The following is a 26920-nucleotide window of genomic DNA, read 5'->3' on the forward strand; positions in this document are numbered from 1 at the left end:
TCTATACATTGATTGCCTCGATTAACTGTTTATCCCTCTGCGACCATATGGTGGCGCTGCCACAGTTTATGTATTGGAGACAATGTCAGGTCAATCTACCGGTTTAGTGTCCAGGTCGCCTGCAGGCTGCAGCCTCAGTTCAGTAGCTGTAAGATTACGTGTTGCGAGGTGATGTGAAAGTGTCACATGCTATTTACCTGTGTTAAAAGAAAATTATAAGCGGGAATTTTGATGTAAAGAAAGTTACAAGTTAATACAGTCACCTCACCTCTCGCCCCCCACCAATTTCCCATTACTTTACATTACATTATGTAATTTAGCAGACTCTTTTATCCAAAGTGACTTACAATATCACATTTTGTCAACAGTAGAGAAATCAACTATGCAACACAGTCTATGACAGCTAAGACTCTCTGAAGGAATAGAGTGCACTTGTAGAAAGTAGTTTGAGAAGGTATAAGTATTTATTTTTATTTACTTATTTTTTTACATTTTTACTTTGATTTATAACTCATTGAGTGCCAAGGACGAGTATGTTCTTCAATTCAGATACTAACGTAGAGTGCCAAGGACGAGTATGTTCGTCAATTGCGTTTTTTGACGGTGGGACGTGGATCAAAGCCTCAGGCATCTCCTGTACAAATATTGTAGCTATTGAAGGTGTATAACCTATTTTACGGACTCATTAGGTGGCGACAGTGCTCTCCAGATTAGAGAAAGGTCCGGAAAACAGCAGGAAAAATCCCGGTGATGAAAGAGAAAACGCTCATGCTGCAGCCAGAGCCATATAGATTGCTCTGTCTGGAGCTGACGTTGGCTGCAAACAGCAGTCAATCCGCACCCACAACTGAGACCCTCTGCCTCTGTCTGTCTGTCTGCATAGTTTCTCCACACGATTAGCCGCCAGAAAAGCAGCACCCGACGCCGAAGGGCCAAACCATTCTCAGCAGTCCGGTGTGGCTTTTCCGTGTCGCGCTGGGAGCCGGCGCACAAAAACGGAGCACTCCGAAAATAGGCTGGGTGCGTGAGGCTGTGTGTTAGTGTGGGGAGGAGTTTGCAGCTGAGGGGGAGGAGAGGGGGGGCACGCAGGGCACCACACAACTACACCACGTCACTACATCAGAAAATATTATCTTCAGAGTCAGTGAATGTGCTTGAAATGCTTCATTTCACAAAAGGCGGAATAACTCAGCTTCTAATTTGAAACGCATGTTTTTGCTCAAAACAACCTATCTTCTCCGGCTCATAACTAAAGAACGGAAAATGGTATCAATAAACTTTTTTTTGCTGATGATACAATAGAGTCAGCTCGTTCTTTGTGCGTGTTCGGTGTTTACATAGTAATATCACACAATATTCTGTGGGCCTCGAGAAATCACTGAAAACGCTCTGAAACTCTGGCACTGGGAGCGTCCATTCTCAAAAAGTGGCTGGCACTCAATGAGTTAACGTTATTATCATTTTTTTAAGAAGAGAGAGAAAGATGTTAGTTCAAGACGGGCACAGTACAGGTGGAGCCTGAAAAGGTGTGTTTTTAGTCTGCGCCCAAAGAAGGTCAGTGATTCGGCCGTCCTGAACCGATTCCCACCCCACTAACTGCTATTACCAAACACATAGAAGACATAGGTCCAGTCCAGGTAGAAGATGATTTCAGCAGACAGAGGCAAGGAGATCACCGTCCCCAGCTGTGCTCCTGAGGTGGGAAACAGGAGACAACAATAATATTAGAGATGCACCGATATGAAAATTTAGGCCGATGCCGATAACCGATATTAACATTGCTGTTATGGCCGATAACCGATATTTACCGATGTCGATATCATCTGTATAAAAACACATTTCTATGATAATAAAAATTTGTACATACTGAAAAACACATGTAAACACTGAATTTGAAAAGGTAATGCATTTCTCAATTTCAAAAACATTTGTAAAAGCCCATAAATCATAGATTTACTGCATTATTTCATCTCAATGTGAAGAATTTGGCTGATACCGATAACCGATATTAACATTGCAACATCGGACCGATACCGATATGTTAAAAAATGACTAACATCGGCCGATACCGATATGATTGCCGATATATCGTGCATCCCTAAATAATATCATCATCTTCTTTATTTATTATTAGCAGTTATCAGCACACAGTTACAAAGTACTCTAGAGAAAGAACAGATGTGAATCCAGGTAAAAGCCATTATCCCTTATGGGATGATTTCCCTGACTAAATCTATACCAATCAACAGTGTTGGGCAAGTTACTTTCCAAATGTAATATACTACATATTACTAGTTACATTTGTAATTAGTAATATAATAAATAATAAATAATCATTATTTGTATTTCCGCCTTGAAATCAGTGTAAACAATCCAGAATTCTAAATGTTATTCTTTTCCTTTGTTATTGTCATCTATAGTGGTTAGTTGCATAAAAACACACAGTTTGATTAGGAAATGATTGTATCTTTTTTAAATATGTGCTTTGATTTAAAAGAAAATGTAACTCAATTTGTAACTTGAGTTACTTGACAAAGTAACTGGTATAATATTACTGAAATCCTATAAGTAATAAGTTATAATACTGAGTTACTGCTAAAAGTAATATATTACATGTAATATGTTACTTTTGTAATGAGTTACCCCCAACACTGCCAATCAATGACAAAGCAGGAGAGGTCGATTGAGAGAAGCAGAAGACTTAGAGGAGGTTCAGCTTTGAGTCAACGGAGGGGTGGGTTGTGCAAAGGGGGCTGCGACTCAGTATCAGAACGATGACCCTAATATTTCATACAGTCAGTGTATATCAGGAAGGGTTTAGGTTTTTATTAAATATTGGATATGGGCCAGTCAGCGAAAAAGATCCATTGTATAAACAAGTTTTAAATTAACTCTGTTGTTGTTGTTGACTATCACACACAGTACCTAATTCTATACAGGAAATAGCATTGAAAAATGTCTATGAGAAATGTCTATGGATAATTTTGACCAATACTGTAGACATGACGTTTGACAGGTAAATGTGTTCAGTGGAGCAGCCCTTGTCAGCTGGTGAAGTCAACTCATGAAATAGGAACAGGTCTGCTCACAAACACTGTCACATGTTTTTCCACTGTGTCTAATGCGCACTGTGGATGTTTCACTTGGAGCTCATCCAGTGTGTGAGAGAGAGAGAGAGAGCGAGAGAGAGAGAGAGAGCGAGAGAGAGCGAGAGAGAGAGAGCGAGAGAGAGAGAGAGAGAGAGAGCGAGAGAGAGAGAGAGAGAGAGAGAGCGAGAGAGAGAGAGAGAGAGAGAGCGAGAGAGAGCGGGAGCGAGAGAGAGAGAGAGAGTGTGTGTGTGTGTTACCAGTGTAGGAGATGGTGAGCAGGCGACTCCTCTCCATGGGCGGGGCCCAGGCTGCCCACATGGCGTACATTGCAGGGAACGTGACTCCCTGAAGACCAACATGAGCATCAGGAGAGCAGTAAATACACTCAAGTCCATCCAGCATGCATCCATCCATACACTCCCCATCTATCCATTAGTTTGGACCTGTGATGGTCTTGCAGGACTGTGCAAATATTAACTCTTTTATTATCACTAGGTTGTAAATATTGTTGTGTGCTGACTCTGAGGCTAAGAAGCCCTTCTGTACACCCTCAGTACTTCTAACTTGGGCAAACAACGATAACTATATTTTGGGTGGAGTAACATTTACGCTTGCTGTAGGGCTGTCAAAACTGCCCCAAAATCATATTAGAATATTCCCTCTAAACAAAATATATTCGTTCAAATACATTCTAATATATTATTCTAATATATATACATATATTTCTTTTTTTCTTTTTTTCTTTTTGCGTACATGGCAAGGCAAACCAATACAACCTGAGAGCTTATATAACTACTTGGTATATTTATTTGAACATATATATTTTTTTCAACATAAACATTTTTTTTTCATATTTATTCAGTCAGTACTAATATTACAAAAGTGTAGGTTAAATAACCAGACAAACAATGTATGTTTTTATGTTGCCCTCTTGGCCAGGTTTTTTACCTGGTTAAATGGGGGGGGGGGATCTTTTTTTTATAATAATAATACATTTGAATATTAATTTTCATATTCGAATATTCTTTTAATTTGTATATTTGAATATATATTCGAATATAGAATATTCTTTGACAGCCCTAGCTTGCTGTTTTGCGTAACTAGCTTGTTGTTTTGGGTAATTAGCTTGTGCAAATAATGTGGAGTGTATTTTGAATGAAGTCCCGTCCACGTCAGAATTAAAGTCGCCATGAAATTGACTGCCATTTCCTTTATTTCCTGGAGATTAGTTTATATTTAATTGTGACATCATGCTGCAGCAGAACCTAAATAAACATTCCAACCAATAAAACCATCATCCATCAACTAAAACTGCCTTTCTCTCCCAGACCAATATTCCAATTAGAGATGGGATTTCAGTATCGGGATATCGGTATCGGGTGCCGATACTGATATAATTAAAATATCGGATATCGGACTGACGTCGCCGATCCACGTTCCAATCCAGAGTCCATTCATAGCTTCCGTGGGACCATAAACCACCGTAACATAGCATGAAACAGTGCTAGTAACTAGTAGAGTAGTAGTAGTGAGCTAATGATGTTAGCAGTTAGCTATCTCAAAAACGTGTCCTTAGTTTTGGAAATATTTTCGTCGTATAAATATTTGGGGGGTTTTCCACTTTACCAAATGTGGTAAAGTGGCAGGGGTGTTTAATACACGGTTTGTTGAAATACTATTTTAAAAATTTTGAGTGGATCAATTGTTTTGGAAATATCTATCAACTGTATTAAATGTTGAATTTAATATTGTGGAATATTATGAACCAGGTAACTAATGCTATGAGATCATTGATGACCAAACCAAATACTAAATGTTGTCACAGTAGGAGCCTGGTGGAGGCTCCTTGGGAGAATTGCTATCGGCAGATATCCAAATTCTGGAATTGGGTGGGAACTGAAGCAAAAAGTGGATTGGTGCATAATTCCACTGGTTTTCACTTTTGAATGATCCTTCCCTGCAATATGCCCCACCCTGACATCCTGTTTGACATGATATGCACCGCCCTGACATCCTGTTTGACATGATATGCACCGCCCTGACATCCTGTTTGACATGATATGCACCGCCCTGACATCCTGTTTGATGTGATATGCACCGCCCTGACATCCTGTTTGATGTGATATGCACCACCCTGACATCCTGTTTGACACGATATGCACCGCCCTGACATCCTGTTTGACATGATATGCACCGTCCTGACATCCTGTTTGACACGATATGCCCCGCCCTGACATCCTGTTTGACACGATATGCACCGCCCTGACATCCTGTTTGACATGATATGCACCGCCCTGACATCCTGTTTGACATGATATGCACCACCCTGACATCCTGTTTGACATGATATGCACCACCCTGACATCCTGTTTGACACGATATGCACCACCCTGACATCCTGTTTGACATGATATGCACCGTCCTGACATCCTGTTTGACATGATATGCACCACCCTGACATCCTGTTTGACACGATATGCACCGCCCTGACATCCTGTTTGACATGATATGCACCGCCCTGACATCCTGTTTGACATGATATGCACCACCCTGACATCCTGTTTGACATGATATGCCCCACCCTGACATCCTGTTTGACACGATATGCCCCACCCTGACATCCTGTTTGACATGATATGCACCACCCTGACATCCTGTTTGACATGATATGCACCGCGCTGACATCCTGTTTGACATGATATGCACCACCCTGACATCCTGTTTGACATGATATGCACCACCCTGACATCCTGTTTGACACGATATGCACCGCGCTGACATCCTGTTTGACATGATATGCACCGTCCTGACATCCTGTTTGACACGATATGCACCGCCCTGACATCCTGTTTGATGTGATATGCCCCGTCCTGACATCCTGTTTGACATGATATGCACCGCCCTGACATCCTGTTTGACATGATATGCACCGCGCTGACATCCTGTTTGACATGATATGCACCGCCCTGACATCCTGTTTGACATGATATGCACCGCCCTGACATCCTGTTTGACATGATATGCACTGTCCTGACATCCTGTTTGACACGATATGCACCGTCCTGACATCCTGTTTGACACGATATGCACCGCCCTGACATCCTGTTTGACATGATATGCACCGTCCTGACATCCTGTTTGACACGATATGCACCACCCTGACATCCTGTTTGACATGATATGCACCGCCCTGACATCCTGTTTGACATGATATGCACCGCCCTGACATCCTGTTTGACATGATATGCACCGTCCTGACATCCTGTTTGACACGATATGCACCACCCTGACATCCTGTTTGACATGATATGCACCACCCTGACATCCTGTTTGACATGATATGCACCACCCTGACATCCTGTTTGACACGATATGCACCACCCTGACATCCTGTTTGACATGATATGCACCGTCCTGACATCCTGTTTGACACGATATGCACCACCCTGACATCCTGTTTGACACGATATGCACCGTCCTGACATCCTGTTTGACATGATATGCACCACCCTGACATCCTGTTTGACACGATATGCACTGTCCTGACATCCTGTTTGACATGATATGCACCACCCTGACATCCTGTTTGATGTGATATGCACCGCCCTGACATCCTGTTTGACATGATATGCACCGCGCTGACATCCTGTTTGACATGATATGCACCACCCTGACATCCTGTTTGATGTGATATGCACCGCCCTGACATCCTGTTTGACATGATATGCACCGTCCTGACATCCTGTTTGACATGATATGCACCGCGCTGACATCCTGTTTGACATGATATGCACCACCCTGACATCCTGTTTGACATGATATGCACCGCCCTGACATCCTGTTTGACATGATATGCACCGTCCTGACATCCTGTTTGACATGATATGCACCGTCCTGACATCCTGTTTGACATGATATGCACTGTCCTGACATCCTGTTTGACACGATATGCACCGTCCTGACATCCTGTTTGACACGATATGCACCGCCCTGACATCCTGTTTGACATGATATGCACCGTCCTGACATCCTGTTTGACATGATATGCACCGCCCTGACATCCTGTTTGACATGATATGCACCACCCTGACATCCTGTTTGACATGATATGCACCGTCCTGACATCCTGTTTGACATGATATGCACCGTCCTGACATCCTGTTTGACATGATATGCACCGTCCTGACATCCTGTTTGACATGATATGCACCGCCCTGACATCCTGTTTGACATGATATGCACCGCCCTGACATCCTGTTTGACATGATATGCACCGCCCTGACATCCTGTTTGACATGATATGCACCACCCTGACATCCTGTTTGACATGATATGCACCGTCCTGACATCCTGTTTGACACGATATGCACCGCGCTGACATCCTGTTTGACATGATATGCACCGTCCTGACATCCTGTTTGACATGATATGCACCGCCCTGACATCCTGTTTGACATGATATGCACCGTCCTGACATCCTGTTTGACACGATATGCACCACCCTGACATCCTGTTTGACATGATATGCACCGCGCTGACATCCTGTTTGACATGATATGCACCACCCTGACATCCTGTTTGACATGATATGCACCGTCCTGACATCCTGTTTGACACGATATGCACTGTCCTGACATCCTGTTTGACATGATATGCACCGCCCTGACATCCTGTTTGACACGATATGCACCGCGCTGACATCCTGTTTGACACGATATGCACCACCCTGACATCCTGTTTGACATGATATGCACCGCGCTGACATCCTGTTTGACACGATATGCACCACCCTGACATCCTGTTTGACATGATATGCACCACCCTGACATCCTGTTTGACATGATATGCACCGTCCTGACATCCTGTTTGACACGATATGCACTGTCCTGACATCCTGTTTGACACGATATGCACCGCCCTGACATCCTGTTTGACATGATATGCACTGTCCTGACATCCTGTTTGACATGATATGCACTGTCCTGACATCCTGTTTGACATGATATGCACTGTCCTGACATCCTGTTTGACATGATATGCACCACCCTGACATCCTGTTTGACACGATATGCACTGTCCTGACATCCTGTTTGACATGATATGCACCACCCTGACATCCTGTTTGACATGATATGCACCACCCTGACATCCTGTTTGACATGATATGCACCGCCCTGACATCCTGTTTGACATGATATGCACCACCCTGACATCCTGTTTGACATGATATGCACCGTCCTGACATCCTGTTTGACATGATATGCACCGCCCTGACATCCTGTTTGACATGATATGCACCGCCCTGACATCCTGTTTGACATGATATGCACCGTCCTGACATCCTGTTTGACATGATATGCACCGCCCTGACATCCTGTTTGACATGATATGCACCGCCCTGACATCCTGTTTGACATGATATGCACCACCCTGACATCCTGTTTGACATGATATGCACCACCCTGACATCCTGTTTGACACGATATGCCCCGCCCTGACATCCTGTTTGACATGATATGCCCCGCCCTGACATCCTGTTTGACACGATATGCCCCGCCCTGACATCCTGTTTGACATGATATGCCCCGCCCTGACATCCTGTTTGACACGATATGCCCCGCCCTGACATCCTGTTTGACATGATATGCCCCGCCCTGACATCCTGTTTGACGCGATATGCCCCGCACTGACATCCTGTTTGACGGGGTCTTTAAACCGACTGCGATCCACAATGACCCCTCTTACCTCTCCGATCCCCTCCAGCACGCGGGTGGCGATGAGGTAGCCGGCGCCCAGGTCAGCAGCCACGGGGGTGAGCAGGGTGAATATGACCGTACACAGGATCCCAAAGCCCATCAGCCACTTGGCTCCGAAGCGGCTGGCCAGGTAGCCGCCGGGCACCTGAGTCACAATGTAGCCGTAGAAGAAGGAGCCCAGGATCCAGCCTTGGGTCTCCGAGTCCCAGTCATACACACTGGCCTGTGGGGGGAAGGAGGGGCGGCAACTGTATTAAGAGTCTAAATCAGATATTATGATGATTCAGTGCAACTTAAAGGGATACACCACTTTTTGGGAAGTTTAGCTCATTTACCACATCCCCCCCACATAACCAAGATACACCATGCCTTACCAGCACTGTCCGCTCAGTTTACAGTGAGCTACAGTCGTGAAGTTAGTAATTATCGCCATAGAATGGAGGCTAATGGTACAGCTGTTAAAAATCTGCCAAAACACACATCTCACGGCACCAACATGCTGTGCTTCGAGTACTCACCACACCATGAAATGTTAATCCAAAATACACATAATCTGTCTTTTTGGAAGGAAAAGAGGTCGGCGGCCATGTTTGGAAAGTAGTGCCGGATACCTCTTTTCCTTCCAAAAAGACCAATTATGTGCATTTTGGATTCATATTTCATCGTGTGGTGAGTACCCGAAGCACAACATGTATTTTGGCGCAGTGAGATGTGTGTTTTGGCAGATTTTTAACAGCTGTACCATTAGCCTCCATTCTATGGCGATAATTACTAACTTCACGACTGTAGCTCAGTATAAACTGAGCGGACAGTGCCGGTAAGGCATGGTGTATCTTGGTTATGTGGCGGGGATGTGGCAAATGAGCTAAACTTCCAAAAAAGTGGTGTGTCCCTTTAAAGTGTCCATGAAATGAACATATCATCCTACGTAAATCTCCAAACATATTGGCGTGTTCCTTTAATGGTGAGCTTGTGCTGCAAAAGCATCGAATCCAGGAAGCAAAGATGAGCACATTTAGGAACACAAAAAGCATCACGTCTGCCACACAGACTGCTTCACTATTACTGCAGAGTCTGAACACATTTTTGTCTGTTTGTTTTAGCTCTGTGTGTGTTTGTGCCCCCGTCAGTCAATTATTGCCTACTAGGGGTGTCACGATACCCTCAGTTCACGATACGATACAATACACGATATTGGGTTCACGATAACGATACGATACAATATTTATTAATTTTTTTACAAAACTTGAATAATGAAAATATATGACTGGAAAAATTGTCTATTTGAAATACACAAAATGCAAAACAAATGCTGTTGGTGCAAATTGTTATTATAATAACTAAAAAACAACATGGAAGATAAGGCTTATCTTGCAATATAATGTGTCACACTGTCACAAACTAAACGTTTGTTGCATGGTAAAAGAAAAATAAACTATACAATCTCTTAAATAACTTATGCAGGCAACGAGCTGTGTATTGTGTAGGCTAGTATCTTCACATTTAATTGTCATCCTCTAAGAGGATGACTGCACTGCTGAGCGTTGCGCAGCGTTAATTGACGATTGAAACGTATCAAGTTAACGTTATACTCTGTCTTTAATCAATCCAACACATGCCAGAGAAATTGTTTCACAATGAGAGTACAGAGCTGCATCGCCTAATGACAGATATGCGCACATTAGACGCATTCAGAGCGAGATTCATTTGGAGGGATTAACTGCTTACCCGACATGTTGTGCCCATGGAAACAATGGCACAACTAGTTAATTTCAGACTAGGTATTTACAGATGAGGGGAGACATCTCGCCTGTCACTTGGACCGGCGGGGTCTCCCTGTCCGAGTGTCCGGCCTTCTCCCCCTCATGTGCAGTGCAGTGCAGGCAGAGGCAGACACACACAGTCAGTGCGCACTGCCAGGGCTGGGTTCAAAAAATCGATTCTCCGATTTTTAATCGATTTTTATTTTAATCCTCGATTATCGATTCATATGTCCAGAGATAGATTTTTTTAAATCTAAATAAATAAATAAAAATAAATAAAAAATAAACAGGCTAAAATATTATGCTGTGTGTGGTAGTTCAAACATAGTTTCAAGTTGACGTTTATTTATGTTTGTAGTTGAAACAAAAACATAAATACTGTAGGCTACATGAATGGAAATGTTTGATCATTAATATCTACTTTTAGAAATTATATAGGCTGAAATCAAATCACTGTGCATAATTGTGAAAGTGTCTTTATTGACAGATGAAAAGGCTGTTATTATTTACCCTTTGTCACCACCTGGTGAGTAAATATATGTGTAACTAAAACCATTAAAATTGACAACAGGTCTGCAACTTTTTTCCCCATGTATCTACTTGGCTGGTTGGGAACCCCTGTATAACTGAACAGTCATGTAATTCAGGGTACAGCTCAAAAAACACATTTTGGTATCACTAACCAAATCAATATTGAAATTGATCGAATCGGAATCGAATCGAATCGAATCGAATCTAAATTAATCGATTCGCAACCTTGTGAATCGGAATCGAATCGATTCTTGAAATTTGAACCAATAACCCAGCTCTACGCCCTGCTGCCATCTACTGAAACACGCAGTCCACATGGGGAAACGTGAATAAGTGTTGCGCTGCAAACTTCGCCAGCCAGGGGAATGCATTAGTCTATAAATAGCGCATTTAATCTTGTCGGTTATTTAATGAGCGTCGGTTTAGTCCCCATTTCACAAGCAATGAAAAAGATAAGAGAATGCAGATCAGTGCCGGCCCGTCAGCATGTTCACAGGTTCTTTTTCTCGCGATATAGTTTTTCATCTCCACGACACATATCGTCACGTTTTGATATGGCGAAATTTCGTGCGACGAAATATCGTGACATCCTCCCTAGTGCCTACCAATTTCTGTCTGTCTGTTTCTCTCTCTCTCTCTCTCTCTCTCTCTCTCTCTCTCTCTCTTTATAATTCCCCCCCATCCCAAATAGCACTGCAATCCGTAAACCTTTAACAGCTTGTTACAAGTGTGTGGCCAAGATTGCCACACAAACACATGCGCACGCACACACGCACGCACACACACACACACAGACACACGCACGCATGCACGCGCACACACACAGACACAGACACAGACACAGACACAGACACACACACACACACACACACACACACACACACACACACACAATCTTAAGGACATACAGTAAGTATAGCCTACTTCAATAGTGAGCTGTGGTCTGGTCTTGCAGCATCATGTCTGGAGGTGCGGCCAATCAGCACAGCCTACAGTATTATCAAGCTAACCTACCTATTAACAGGCCCGACATAATAATAATAATACTGATAATAATAATAATAATGACAATAATAATAATAATAATGATAATAATAATGATAATAATGATAATAATAATAGATTGGATTTAAAAGCGCAAGGCGGAAGAGGTGTAAGTCTGTTTTAAAAGGTGGGGATGGAGTCAGAGTCATGGATGGAGGGTGGGAGGGAGTTCCAGAGCTTTGGGAGCAGCAGGTGAGAATGTTCAGTTGCCAAGGGTGGAACCCTTAGTGCGAGGGATGGAAAGAAGTTCGGTTTCGGAGGAACGGAGACCACGTATGGGGGTGTGAGGCTAGAGTAGGTCTGTCAGATAGGCAGGGGCCACGTATGGGGGTGTAAGGCTAGAGTAGGTCTGTCAGATAGGCAGGGACCACGTATGGGGGTGTAAGGCTAGAGTAGGTCTGTCAGATAGGCAGGGACCACGTATGGGGGTGTAAGGCTAGAGTAGGTCTGTCAGATAGGCAGGGGCCACGTATGGGGGTGTAAGGCTAGAGTAGGTCTGTCAGATAGGCAGGGGCCACGTATGGGGGTGTAAGGCTAGAGTAGGTCTGTCAAATAGGCAGGGACCACGTATGGGGGTGTAAGGCTAGAGTAGGTCTGTCAGATAGGCAGGGACCACGTATGGGGGTGTAAGGCTAGAGTAGGTCTGTCAGATAGGCAGGGACCACGTATGGGGGTGTAAGGCTAGAGTAGGTCTGTCAGATAGGCAGGGACCACGTATGGGGGTGTAAGGCTAGAGTAGGTCTGTCAGATAGGCAGGGACCACGTATGGGGGTGTAAGGCTAGAGTAGGTCTGTCAGATAGGCAGGGACCACGTATGGGGGTGTAAGGCTAGAGTAGGTCTGTCAGATAGGCAGGGACCACGTATGGGGGTGTAAGGCTAGAGTAGGTCTGTCAGATAGGCAGGACCACGTATGGGGGTGTAAGGCTAGAGTAGGTCTGTCAGTTAGGCAGGGACCACGTATGGGGGTGTAAGGCTAGAGTAGGTCTGTCAGATAGGCAGGGGCCAGACCATGCAGGGATTTGTAGGTGAGGAGGAGGATCTCACGGAAGACAAGTAGTTTTGATAAGCAGTCTGCCTCTGTTGGTTGGAGGTTCAGCGCCTTGTTCAAAACCTTGAGAATGTTATTTAATAGACTCTTAACATTTAGAGTGCAAGTCAACAGAAATGCAACTGCCACACCTGTAACTTTGGCTAAGCATGACGGACTGGTCTGTCCTCTCTTCTGTCATTTACCTTCTCTGGTTATACCAGTTTAGACAGTATGAAGAAATAGCTGAATATGAGCATCAGAGCAGAATAGGGATGCACTATATGGATTTTGTAAGGCAATATGATAACAGATGCTTCTCATGGCCGATACCGATATGATAACCGATAATTTCACATTTTTGTATTTTAAAAAGAAGTTCATAATAACCTAGTTTAGGCACACCCGAGGGTAAGAAAGGCTAAGATGTAGTGAGCAAAGATGGATGATGTAATATTCAATAGCTCTGACCTCATCAAATCTAACTGACATCACTATTGTTAACACAAAACAAAGAACTAATGTGACTCTTCAAATGTTCATTTTCTTTTACTTTTTCAAGTATATCAAGAAAACAACTTTACAAAGATCTTTTGACTTTTATAAAACATTTTGCAGCAGAATCCAAATGAAATGCTTTGACATAATCTGTCAAATCAGACGTGTCAATGCATTAAATATGAGTAAAGTGCATCAGTCAATAGAAAAATAAAGGCTTTTATAGAACTGAAAGCCTCTGGCTGCTTATTAGTCTGCAGATCAAACACAATGACAAAAGGTATAGTAGACTGGCTCCTATGACATTTTATGCTTAAAGGTATCCAAAAGAGTTTTCTTTGTAAACAACTTGTTTTGTATAAATATTATTATAGCCAATATTTATCGGCTATATAGGCAATGCGATAAATATAAATTTCCAATTATCGGCCTGATATATGTATATATATCATGCATCTCTAGTACAGACTTTTGTTATGCTAGGCTTTCCAAGAATGAGGAACTGCTGGCGATCAGATGTCAGCATCTATCTCTCTTTACCCATCAACCTTTGTGTTCTGACATCATTTCCTGTCGTCGTTTTGGATTACAATCTCACCCTTTACAAGCTGACTGACAGTCACACTGTCAGGTGTCACAGACAGTGTGACTGTCAGGTGTCACAGACAGTGTGACTGTCAGGTGTCACAGACAGTGTGACTGACAGGTGTCACAGACAGTGCCCTTACAGGTGCCAGCAGAGTCTGGATGATCATTGATCTCATCTGGCCAAACAAACTGAAATACAGCAATAAACAGTTTGAATGAACTGCTCAGATTAACAACTGAGCTTGGTGTGAACGCAGCCTTACTCAGTGTAGGAAATGAGCCAGGGGCAAAAAATGTCACAATGCCCCAAAAAACTGTGATCGAGGGACAAATATTGCCCCCAAGATTTTTATACTTTTATTTTTGTTCATTTTAACACCTGCAAGCTGGTCGCCACAAGAGGACGATGAAGAACGCATTCACATAAAAGCGCTGCTTTAGCAAATTCATGCACTAATTACTTTTTGTAATTACATTTTGTAAATTCCCCCATTTTTAGACCAAATGTTTTTTTTTAGATCTCCTACACTGGCCTTAAGGTGCTCTTATACTCGAGCAAAGCTCCGTGGGGGTGGGGCCCCGCGAGTCTCCGTGAGTCACCGTGTAGACCTCGCGCTGGGGGTGATGCCATTATACTCAGAAAGTGATCAGCATGTATTGTACAATGGTGAGAACAGCCCGTGAAAAGTCGCAATGAAACTCTGTGCAGTACTGAGTGCGCTTTCACTCTCAAACGACCGCACATCAGCACATGAAGGACTCGCCAAACTTGTTTTTACTGAAAGCCGTTTTTACTTCTCAGCCCTGATAGCCTACTACTCTGTGCTGCTTTTAATCTCTCTCAATAATGCTCTCAACACAACACATTTACTTGGTGAAATGACTAAAAACGAACAGTTGCAAATCTAAGTTTATAGCCTACCACATGGGTCAAGAAATGTGGCGAAAACACAGCTCTGTGTTCAGGGCTCAGTGGCTCGAAAGCGGACATGTTTGGAGAGAAGCTCGCGCTGTGAGGAAAAAAATGTCGCACCGCGCGAGTGCCCGACGGAGCTAGCGAATAACCACGCCCAACAAATTTACGTCATTTGACGCGCCCGCCCCTCGCTCCACCCACGCGCCCTTCACGGCAGGGTGAGCATAATTCCCCCTTTACTCTCCAGCTGGTCAGCCACAGTCCCATGCCCCCTCACCGTGTGGTTGTGCTTGGGCCGTGCGGGGCTGCTGTGGGCGGGACACAGGCTGTGGTTGGCGTTGGCTTGGTGAGTAGAGTTGAGCATATCCACCATGGCTACGCTGAGGTTGACCCGCAGCGAGTAGACCACGAAGAAGCCGTAGCAGGAGAGGAAGGCCAGGCCATAGCGCGCCGAACAGCATGCTGGGGCTGCAAAGGGACACATACATTATAAAGGCTATGTCACAGATCATCTGAATGTTCACCGGAGGACGTTCACACTTTGAAAAGTAAGTAATTGTTGGGAGTAACTAGTCACTGTAATTAAACACATTTTTGCTGTAACTAGCAATCTAGCAAGCATGGGGCGGCTGTGGCTCAGGAGGTACTAGAGCGCGTCGTCCACCAACCAGAAGGTCGGTGGTTCGATCCCCGGCATGTCGAAGTGTCCCTTGGGCAAGACACTGAACCCCAAATTGCTCCCGATGGCTGTGCCAGCACCCTGCGTGGCAGCTGGCCGCCTTCGGCGTGTGAATGGGTGAATGTAGGCACATTGTAAAGCGCTTTGCATAAAAGCGCTATATAAATGCAGTCCATTTACCACTTACCAATCTAACCAATTACTTTTTCATGTTTAGTAACTCAATTACAATTACTGAAATTTAATTTGACTAATTACTAGTTACTTTAGGACGTGAAAATAGCGGGCAACTTCACAGGACACAACTTTATCCAGTTTATGATCATCAGACCTAGTCCTGGGAACAATAGTAGTTACTTTTATTATGCAGTAATTTTTTTAAAGTAATTAGATTACTTTCCCAGACAAGTAACTAGTGACTGTAACTACAGTAATTACTAATTTTCAGTAACTTGCCGAACACTGAGTGTAACTCATCCAACTCATTTTCATATCTTTCATGTCTGGTTTATTTTCCTAACTAAACTTTAGGTTATGATTGCTTGCAGACTTGAGTGTAATTATGTAAATCATCATGGCTATTGCATAGCTCAGGTTAGACCGGTGCCACTGCCTTGTTTTGTATGGAAGTCCTCTTAGTCAATGTTTCAGCATATCTCAGGTGACTCCAACTATGTAAATGCAGGTGTGTTTCACAGCTCAGGTAGGAATGTCCTCCTCAACTCATGATCCAACAGCAAGTCAGACCAAAAGCCCTACAGTGTGCAGAGAAAAGCACAGGACAGGCAGGGAGAAATATATTAACAGCCTTTTATTGATCATCTGTCTGCTGTTGGCCATGTGTCCGCAAGACATGCATGATGTCAATTAGCCCATATGAAAATGTCATAGTATGATTGTCTTCACCAAAATGACGGTTATATTAACTATTAAAAAGCTGAAAACATTATATACAGCATCAAAAATGAAATCAGAAAAGTGCTACTGATCTGTATCCATTTCAACAGTCAGCAACATGAAATTGAATTGCTTGAAATAAGCACAAACTCTTAAAATGCACAAAAAGTGCAACAAATACATGTCCCCACTACTAAAGGATTGCCTGATGAAAGCAAAAACATTATGCAAAGTTGTTTAAGTTGCCTAACCTTAATACTAACCTTAAATAATGGTGGTGTTTTTTAATGTATTGCTTACCGCCGACAAATCCTATGAAAGTAACAAAATCAAAGATGTGTTTGCTTTTACATGTTTATTCCTTGGACTTTTTATATCCAGAATAAAATTGAAACAGCTTGGAGCTAAACGTTACTGTGTATTCAAACTACACATCTGTATGAGTGTTGAAACAGCTTGGAGCTAAATGTTACTGTGTATTCAAACTACACAACTGTATGAGTGTTGAAACAGCTTGGAGCTAAATGTTACTGTGTATTCAAACTACACATCTGCATGAGTGTTCAGAACTTGTTATAACGAAAGGTAAACTGTTCTCACTACTCGCTACTCTACCTGTTAATGGCCCAATGTAACTGAGTAAAAGTACTGATATTTTATTGCAAATGTACTTGAGTAAGAGTAAAACATATTCTGTAAAAACTACTCAAGTGTGTGTGTGTGTGTGTGTGTGCACACCTCTGTGGACTTTGTCAGCTTGTCCTCGGTGAAGCAGCGGTGCCTCCTGCTCCTCCGCCTCCGTGTCCGTCCCGTACTGGTCCATCTCACACATCAAACAGGCTTTATCTATCTACCAGCTGCGGGCTGCATCGCAGCGGGAAGCTAACGACAACAACAACAACAACAACAACAAGCTAGCTGAGCTTCGTGTTAGCTATAACGTTAGCCCCAGTCTGAACAAAGACACACGTCGCTTCTTGTACAAGTGCCTGTTCATGACACTTCCATATCTGCTGCTGCTCAACACCACCAAAATCCTTCCTGACCCTCCACTCCCGTCACGTGAAGCAGTCGACTCGTCACCACAATAATAACAAAGAGTGTTGAAGGAAACGCAATATTTGACAACAGCGCTGCCGCCATTTTGGCCTGAAATCTTCTTTATTATTACTGTTATTAGTCCAGGAAATCAGAACGTTCATCAGAACCACGACAGCCAATCAGAGGTTAATCTCACGTCGTCAGACCCAAAGTCTTATCTATATACGGCTGGCTAACTGCGACACTAATAAGAGGTAGTCTCCTCCAGGCCAAAATGGCGGACTTGCTGTGCGCTGACGTTGCAATTGATCGGTGAGTTACTTGTTATCAATGTAACGTCTTTGATAATAGACGAACTTACTTCCGGTATAATTTTGCTCCTAGCCTTCAAAATAAAAGCTGGAATATGTCAATGATGGAGAGAGCGAGAGAGACAGAGAGAACCTGGCGTGTTTTCTGTTGTTCTGTCAAACAATAATCACAACACTAAAGATAAGAGGAGAGGAGGTGGGGGCCCTGGAACAATGGTGCCAGGACAACCACCTCTCTCTGAACGTCTCCAAGACCAAGGAGATCATTGTAGACTACAGGAGGGGGGGGGGGGGGGGGCACACACCCTCCAATCACCATCAACGGTACAGTGGTGGAAAGGGTGGACAGCTTCAAGTACCTGGAAGTCAACATTCACCAGGACCTGACTTGGGCCGGCCACACCGCCACTGTTGTCAAAAAGGCCCAACAGCGAATACACAGACTCAGGCGCCTGAAGAAATTTGGGCTAAGGCCAGAAATCCTTACGGACTTCTACAGAGGCACCATTGAAAGCCTGCTGACTGGCTGCTTCACCACCTGGTACGGGAACTGTACCACCATGGACCGCAGGGCGCTACGGAGAGTGAGACGCGCGGCCCAGCACGTAACAGGACGTGAGTTACCAGAACTGCATGAACTGTACAAACAGCGGTGCCTCAGGAGGTCCCTGAAGATCATCAAAGACACAAACCATCCCCACAACAGCCTGTTCTCTCTGTTACCCTCAGGGAGAAGATACAGTGTTCCAAAAGCACGCACAAATCGCTTGAGGAACAGTTTCTTCCCGCAGGCCACGAGACTCCTTAACTCATTGAGTGCCAGCCACTTTTGGAGAACGGACGCTCCCAGTGCCAGAGTTTCAGAGCTTTTTTCAGTGATTTCTTGTAAACAATGAACACGCAAAAAGAACGATGAGACTCTTTTCTATCATCAGCAAAAACAGGTTTATTGATATCATTTTCCGTTCTTTAGTTATCAGCCGGAGAAGATAGCTTGATTTAACAAAAAAGAGCAGTTTTTTTCTACAAGCTGAGATAATGGCCCTTTTGTGAAATTAAACATTTCAAACACATCACTGACTCTGAAGCTAATTTTCTGATGTAGTCACACCTCAAAAATAATTTCCTTCAATAAAACAGTGAAGGCCAGGGAATTTTGTTTGGCAGAATAATATTTTTAGCTGCAACCAGCAGCGCTGGCCCCTGCGTGCGCTGCTGGTTGCAGCTTCTTGCTGATCTTGATTTGCTGCTGGTGGGCATCGGATATTCTGGCTTGCGTTTGCCAACCCTGTCCTGCTGCCTGGGTCTGTCTGGGTCAGTGTTGTGTGCTGCTCTGCGTGCCCCCCCCCCCCCCCCCCCGCCCCGCCCCGCCTCAACTGCACACTCCTCCTGTATGGGAGGTGGCTCTCTGCTGAGTTTGCTCTACACTGTGAAGGGTGCGCGACATCCAGCTTTTTCCGCGTGTGTTTGTCACCGGCTCCTATGCTTCCAGTTGAGAATAATAACAAGTCCACGGCTGATCATGCGAATTGGCTGTCGCAGCGGACATGGAGGAGCTCAATTGTGGGAGCAGATTGGCTGCTGCGGGCACATCAACGCTTCATGCATATCGATGCATACGGATGCGATGCGATTTCCGTTTCCCCAACGACTTATTCTCTGTTTTTCTCTGCCTTTCTGTTAACCTGGAGAGCACTGTCGCCACCTAAGGGTTCTGTAAAATAGGTTATAGACCTCCAATAGCTACAATAGTTGTACAGGAGCTGCGGAAGGCTTTGATCGACGTCCCACCGTCAAAAAACGCATTGGACGTCGAAAGACGTCCGTGGCACTCTACGTCACTATTTAATTGGACGTCGAAAGACGTCCATGGCACTCAATGAGTTAACATACACATATAGTGTAGTAGCCGTACTGTACCGCACTGTAGCTGCTACCATTACGTATGTCTAATGTTTAATTGTATGTTTAATAAGGAATATGCTATTTGCACCCGTATGTCAAATACGCCGAATTTAAAACGCTGAGTTTAATTGTATGTTTAATAAGGAATATGCTATTTGCACCTGTATGTCAAATACGCCGAATTTAAAATGTTTAAGCACGACTAAAGTATGCACATGACAGGTGCACCTATGTGCAGTGAATATGCCACTGTCTCTGACTTGTCTTATCACTATACTGCCTTATTGCTTGTCGTGTCTCTTGTTGTTTTTGCACTCATATGCCCTGTTATATTTGTACTATGTTGTAAACGGAGTCCTCAGCACAAGAATTTCACACGTGATACTTGTACCATGGAGTGACAATAAAAATCTTGAATCTTGAATCTTGAATCTTGAATAATGAGAAATAGACAGTAACAGGCCTCAGCAGTCAGTTTCATGCGTGTGTGTTTGATAGTTTATTCACCCCCGAAGATAAATTAGGGCATTACAGCAGCAATAGAGACAGTCAGCATGTGTGGGAACGCCCACAAAATGTTATACGGCTGGCGCGTGGGGTAAAACCTCCCATAGGCTATATATCCCATTGGGCTGCCTGACTCACCAAAGGAAAGTGCTGCAGCTCTAACTACAGGATTGGGGATTCTAGAGCAGAACACAAGACGTCTGTTCAGATGTGTGTTTACTGCAGAGGTCAAATCCCCAATCGTGTCTGCCTGACTCTAACTTTGCTGAATGGATAGAACGGGAGATTTACCCCACCCTGACCACGCCCCCAGCCAGGCTGAGCCAGCTAACCCAGACGAGACATCACCTCAACCTATAACAAGAGAATAAATAAATAACAGAGAGGCTGCTCACCATAGAAACCATAAACTCCCAAGTCTCTGCCTTCAAAATGAAATTAGTTATTAGAAAATGAATTAAGGTGAACTTTACATTTCTCTCTGTTGTAACTCTACATCTCCTCCTCAGGCTGAAATACACTTAACATGTTTGTTTTCTTTCAGCAGGATTCACTGTGTCTGTCTGTCTTGTGAAAATATAATATTTAGTTCAGTCTGTGTCCATGTCCACATGTCACTAGAGAGGTCAGAGGTCAGCTACCTATCACATGACAACCAGCTGCTGACTTCACTGACAAGCAGCTGTGAAGCTTCATCCATCACATTAGTGTATCACTCTTCAAACTATAAATGTGTGTGTGTGTGTGTGTGTGTGTGTGTGTGTGTGTGTGTGTGTGTGTGTGTGTGTGTGTGTGTGTGTGTGTGTGTGCGTGCGTGCGTGCGTGCACGTGTGTGTGTGTGTGTGTGTGTGTGTGTGTGTGTGTGTGTGTGTGTGCGTGCGTGCGTGCACGTGTGTGTTATCTGCAGACCTACTTCATGTTTTCTCCACAGAGTTCACCATGAAAGGAAAGAGGTTCCCAGTGGTCAGTCTGCCCAGAAGTTAGAGTATATCTGCCTCCCCCTGGTGTCCTTTAGGAGACTCTCACTCTCAATGTTGAAACTGCTTGTTGGAAAAAATGAAGACCAAGCAACCTCCTAATTTTAGGAGAAACTTTTTTTTTTTTTTTTTACTTATTTTTTATTACAGCAATTCAGACACAGTAACATAGACAGCAAATAAATTAAACAGTGATGGGCACATTAATCATCCACTTTAGTTTCGTACAATTTGAGGATGATATGTTACGTTCTTCTCATCAGTACATACATGGATTACACAATGATGTCCATCTTATAAAATAAAAGAGAAAGAAAAAAGGGAAAAAACAAAAATAAAAGACCAAAACAGACAAGTGCCAAAATGAAAATAAAAATACAAAACAAAACAAAACAGACAAAACCCTGACCGAGGTGAGGTATGCTATTATCTTATTACCTTAATAGCATCATCATGGGACCCCATCTTTTAGTAAATGTATGGTTTTGAAGTCTCAGTGAGTATGTTATTTGCTCCATTTTATACACATCCCCTAATTTTTGTAACCAGAAATTATAAGTAGGAGGGTCAGGCTTTAACCAGTTCAGAGTGATACATTTAACTGCTACTGTAAACAAGATTTGAAGAAGATAGTTTTGATTCCTTCCTTCTATACCATCTGGTGTCATCCCTAACATAGCAAGTCTTGGGTCTTGTGGGATGTCAAGATGCATTATTTCTCCGACAGATTGAAATATGTCATTCCAGTAATTTTTCAATTTTGAGCATGACCAGAATGTATGTAGATAGTTGCCCACCTGTGCCCCACAATTTCTCCAGCAGTTACTAGATATGGCTGGATTTATCTTAGCTGTTATATGTGGTGTCCTAAAGACTAAAGAACCTGATTATAGTCTTCCACCGGAATTCTCTCCAAGAGTTTGAGCATGTGACTAGGTGTGCTTCCGAACATACATTCTTCCACATATCTGTCGGTATTTCCTGTTCTAGTTCAGTCTCCCATTTTTCTTTTATACTAATATAATTATTTGAATCCATGCTCAGAAACACCTGATACAGTCTAGAAATAATCTTACATAACACATTCTCAGTCTGCACCTTTATCCAGAATCTATCTATTTCGCTAAGATTTCTTATTTTACACAGATCTTTGTGTTTAGTTAAGAAGCTTCTCAGCTGTAAGTAGAAATAAAAATCAGTCCTTGGTAAGTTAAATTCTGTTTGTATTTGTTCGAAGGACTTCAGGTTATCTTCACAAAATAGCTGGTATATATGAAGCAGGCCATAATCTTTCCACTTTTTAAGTCCCGTATCCAATCGGTTAGGGATAAAGTTCTTGATCAAACCTATGTTTGATAAAGGTGAGACTGACTTGGGCAAATTAAAGAATCTCTGTATTTCCCCCCATACATTCATAGTCATTTTAGTCCATTCACTCATCCTAATTTCTTTAGCTGGGACATCTAAAAATGGTAGATTTGAAAGAGTCTCTTGGCAGAGATGTTTCTCAATGTTCAGCCATCGTGTCTCTGTACGTTCACTAATCCATGCTGTCATTGGGAGAAACTTTATTTTGACAAACAATCACAGAGACTTAGACAGAAATTTAGCTTGGCATGATTCAGATGATAAAATACCAAATGTTATTAAAGAAAGATATTAACATACTATATAAAAGACCAACTAATCAGGAACAAGTCCACCGCACACTCCCAAACAAAGCCGGTGACCAAATTGTCTTACAAAAGTTGACTATAGTCAGTCAAGATTCCAGATTAATTGCTTTTAGTTGTTTACTCACTATGATTAAAACCATAGTGAGTAAACATGTTACAAACGAGGAATTTGTCTTTGTGCAGTATGCTGTGCAACAATCACAGCAATAGCAAACACAAATTTGGAGCAGACAAATATAATCTTCAATGTTCAAATTGTAAATTTTAAGGTGCAAAGTAATACAGTGTCAGCTTGTGTATTCATCAAGCAGTAATGTTACCTTGGAAGATGTTTGCCGGTGAATTCACAGCATCCAGATCAAGTCACAGAGATGTTCTGCCTTCATCTATAGAGGAGACACTGACAGAGAAGATGCTGCTTACTCTCCTTCCTCACTTCTGGGTGTCTGTGTTCATTTGATCTGAGGGTGCTAAAGGTAAAGGTAAAGTCCCATTGATTGTCACACACCTGAGTGCGCAAAATTTGTTCTCCGCATTTGACCCATCCCCTGGGGGAGCGGTGAGCAGCAGCAGTTCCGCGCTCGGGAATCATATGGTGATCTAACCCCCCCAAGTCCAACCCTTTGATGCTGAGTGCCAAGCAGGGGGGCAAATGGGTCCCATTTTTATAGTCTTTGGTATGACTCGGCCGGGGATCAAACTCACAACCTCCCAGTCTCAGGGTGGACACTCAAACCACAAGGCCACTGAGCTGGAAACTTCCTGCTGTCACTTCCTCATAATTCACTATCAAAGTCTACGAACATCATCTGTCTCTAACCTGAGGCCAAAAACCAGGGGCCTGGTATGAGGCAGAGAAATCACAGATCAGGTGATGTAGTTCTACTGTGTGTCCAGTAGATGGAGACATTAATCACATCATCTACAGTGAACTAAACACCAGACCAGCAGATCATGTAATGATGGAGGAGTAATGTACAGTATATGGCTTTAAAATGCAATGACAGAGTGAGAATGAGAGTGTGGCTCTGAAGTCTGTCTGACGTCACACAAAATAAAATGTTTCCTGCTGAAGTGGAGCATGTGACAGGAAGTTAAACTCTTCTGTTGGAGATTTTACTCTCTGTTGAAGCCATTGTTTTACTTTGCACTTTATTTTATCTGACATTCCTTATATCTTAACATCTGTATTGCTTTATCTTTCAATGTCTTCCTTCTGTGAGAGAAAGAGTGAGTGAGAGATAGAGAGATGGGGGAGAGAGAGAAGGTGTAGTCGTCAATCATTAAACTACAGTCTCGTCAAATCCCATCACCAGGTTTAATTTTCATAATCAAAACCTATACCTCCAAATGAGAGAGAGAGAGAGAGAGAGAAAGAGAGAGGGAGAGAGAGGGAGAGAGCGAGAGAGAGCGAGAGAGAGAGAGAGAGAGAGAGTTAGGCTACTGGTTTGATTCAGGAAATATGGTCTCCAAAAGCTTCTTTCCACAGCATGTTTTGCTCATTTCACACTAAAAGGCTGTGTGTGTGTGTGTGTGTGTGTGTGTGTGTGTGTGCGTGCGTGCGTGCGTGCGTGTGCGCGCGCATTGTAACTGTCACTTTGGTTGCAATTACATGTTGGTCCACTGTGTGGCGCTCCTTGTTATTGTCTTTACGACAACTTACTTTACGTCTCACTTCTCCTCCAGTCTGCCTCCATGCAAGACGCAAGTCAGACTATTCTCTGTTACAAGACTTGGTGTGTGTGAATTAGCGTTCTCTATGTCTAACTTCTACATGTGTGTAGAGAATTAGTGCCGTAGATACCAGGCTTTATATGGTCGACAAGTGTAATGAATAAACAGTCTGTGCGCAAACCCACAACTGCCGTGGCTTGATTGAGTCTGTCATGTTAGCTGGCTATCCAGGAGGCTAACAGAAGCTACACAACACCCCCAAACTTGTTACAGCATGCGTGCGTGCGTGCATGTGTGTGTTATAACGTTCAAATGCCTGGTTCTGCTACCCTAAGTGTGTTTGCCACATCATGAGAGTTAAACAGCCAAGTTTATGCTTAGCTAAGTTAATCTTTTAAAGTTATTTACAATTTGACCACCAGGTTTCACTATGGACTCTCCCACATTCAACTCCATAGATCAATATGTAGCAATAAAAGTATCTTAAAAACACATTACTACAGGCATGAAGACCTGCCCTTTGTTCCGGTGGTCATTCCGCTTTGTGTGCCAGTGTTTTTGTTCCTCCATTTTATCGTTTTGACTGGTGTGTCAGCAGGCGGCGATGCCATTATTTGGTTTTAGTTGTTTGTTTGTTTGTTTTTTAGCTTTTTGGGTAGCTAGATACTCGCATCGCCCATGTTTGCTGAACAGAACGCAATGATTGAGCCGAATTGTTTGCTGCACTTAATTGGTTCCCGGTGGATGGTTAGGGTGTGTTCCGCTCATAATAAGGTTTTGCGGCCCGCGGGCGCCACCTGTGTGGCCCGCATGGAATTGCAAAAAAAAAAAAAAAAAAAAAATTTTTTACACACACACTGCACCTGAACGCAACATGCAAGATACCCGCTGAATAAGTGTCCAAATGTTCATGTCATATTCTGGCCAATACTCCACTTCTGTTATAGCATTTCAGTCTGGAATATGGAATATCTTTCAATAATCTTTATGACTAAAAGGCTACATTGAAGTAGAAATTTAAATAACTCAAATAACTTATTGGTTTTGGATTTATTTAGCTTCAAGACTGCATTTTTGTTCGTGTGACCCTCAACACTAGGCTTTGATCATCCCGGGACACTTACTGATACTTGTGCTTAAATTAACCCACTCATATTCTGATTTATTTCAAGAAAAACATTTCAGCTAGTGGAAATTCTAATTGGCTGGTAACCTTTAAAATCTAGCAGCCATATTGGCAGGTGGTCAAAAAAGTTAATTTCAAGCCCTGAGAGCAGGTGGTGACATAGGAGTGAGTGAGAAAAGGATAAAATATTGGTGGTTAAGACTGAATAATGACATCACAACTGTTAATTTAAAATGAGTTATTCCTCTAAACCTGGCTTCAAATGCACCAAATTTTTCGCGCTGGCGCCGTTCGGCCCTCAGCAAAACCTGGTAGCGACGACATTTTTTGTGGCCCTCTCTATCATCAAAGTTACCCATCCATGGGTTACGGCATGACAATATTTGTTTGGCCCCCGGCAACAATCTGGGTTTCTCATGTGGCCCCCCATGAAAAATAATTGCCCACCCCTGCTCTAAAGGGACGTTCCACTGGAACGTCCCTTTAGGGTCAGATCTGTAACAGAGGTTTGTTGTTGAGTTGTGGTTGCTGGGTTTGTGGAGACGTTCAGGTCAGGGCTGTTATGAAACAGATGATTAGACAGGCCTCCATCTCACCTCGTTAAGACACCACAACAATCAATTAGCAGCCGAGTGCCACATTACACACAGTGCTGTCTGAGAGCAGACTGTCCTGTATGATCTGCTGCAGGGCAGTCTCTCTCTCTCTCTCTCTCTCTCTCTCTCTCTCACTCTCTCTCTCTCTCTCTCTCTGTCAGACCGAGAGAGACTGAGGATGAATTAACTGTCAAACTTTACAAAAACTATCCATGTAAATGAGTCACAAATATAATAATACCTGTTAATCTCATAAATCCCCAGATAACAATAATAACACAATACATTAGCATCACATTACTAGCAGTCCCTATTCAT

General features: G+C 43.2%; 1 protein-coding gene across 2 annotated transcripts in view; it reads right to left on the reverse strand.

Annotated features, from left to right (window-relative positions):
- slc17a5 (solute carrier family 17 member 5) overlaps window positions 1-17796 on the reverse strand; it is a 38983-nt gene extending 21187 nt beyond the window's left edge. For both annotated transcript variants that reach the window (XR_014553335.1, XM_083651073.1), the window contains exons 1-5: window positions 17528-17796; window positions 15491-15681; window positions 8835-9068; window positions 3347-3434; window positions 1607-1693 (exon numbers count right to left, since the gene is read on the reverse strand). Coding sequence is in view for 1 of the 2 variants with exons in the window: in XM_083651073.1 (XP_083507199.1) it covers window positions 1607-1693; window positions 3347-3434; window positions 8835-9068; window positions 15491-15681; window positions 17528-17621 (694 nt within the window). In the remaining variant the exon portion in view is untranslated. The remainder of the gene's footprint in view (window positions 1-1606; window positions 1694-3346; window positions 3435-8834; window positions 9069-15490; window positions 15682-17527) is intronic.
- Between the last annotated feature and the right edge of the window lie 9124 nt (window positions 17797-26920).

This window comes from Poromitra crassiceps (genome assembly GCF_964638095.1).
Source record: "Poromitra crassiceps genome assembly, chromosome: 14".
NCBI lineage: Eukaryota > Metazoa > Chordata > Actinopteri > Beryciformes > Melamphaidae > Poromitra > Poromitra crassiceps.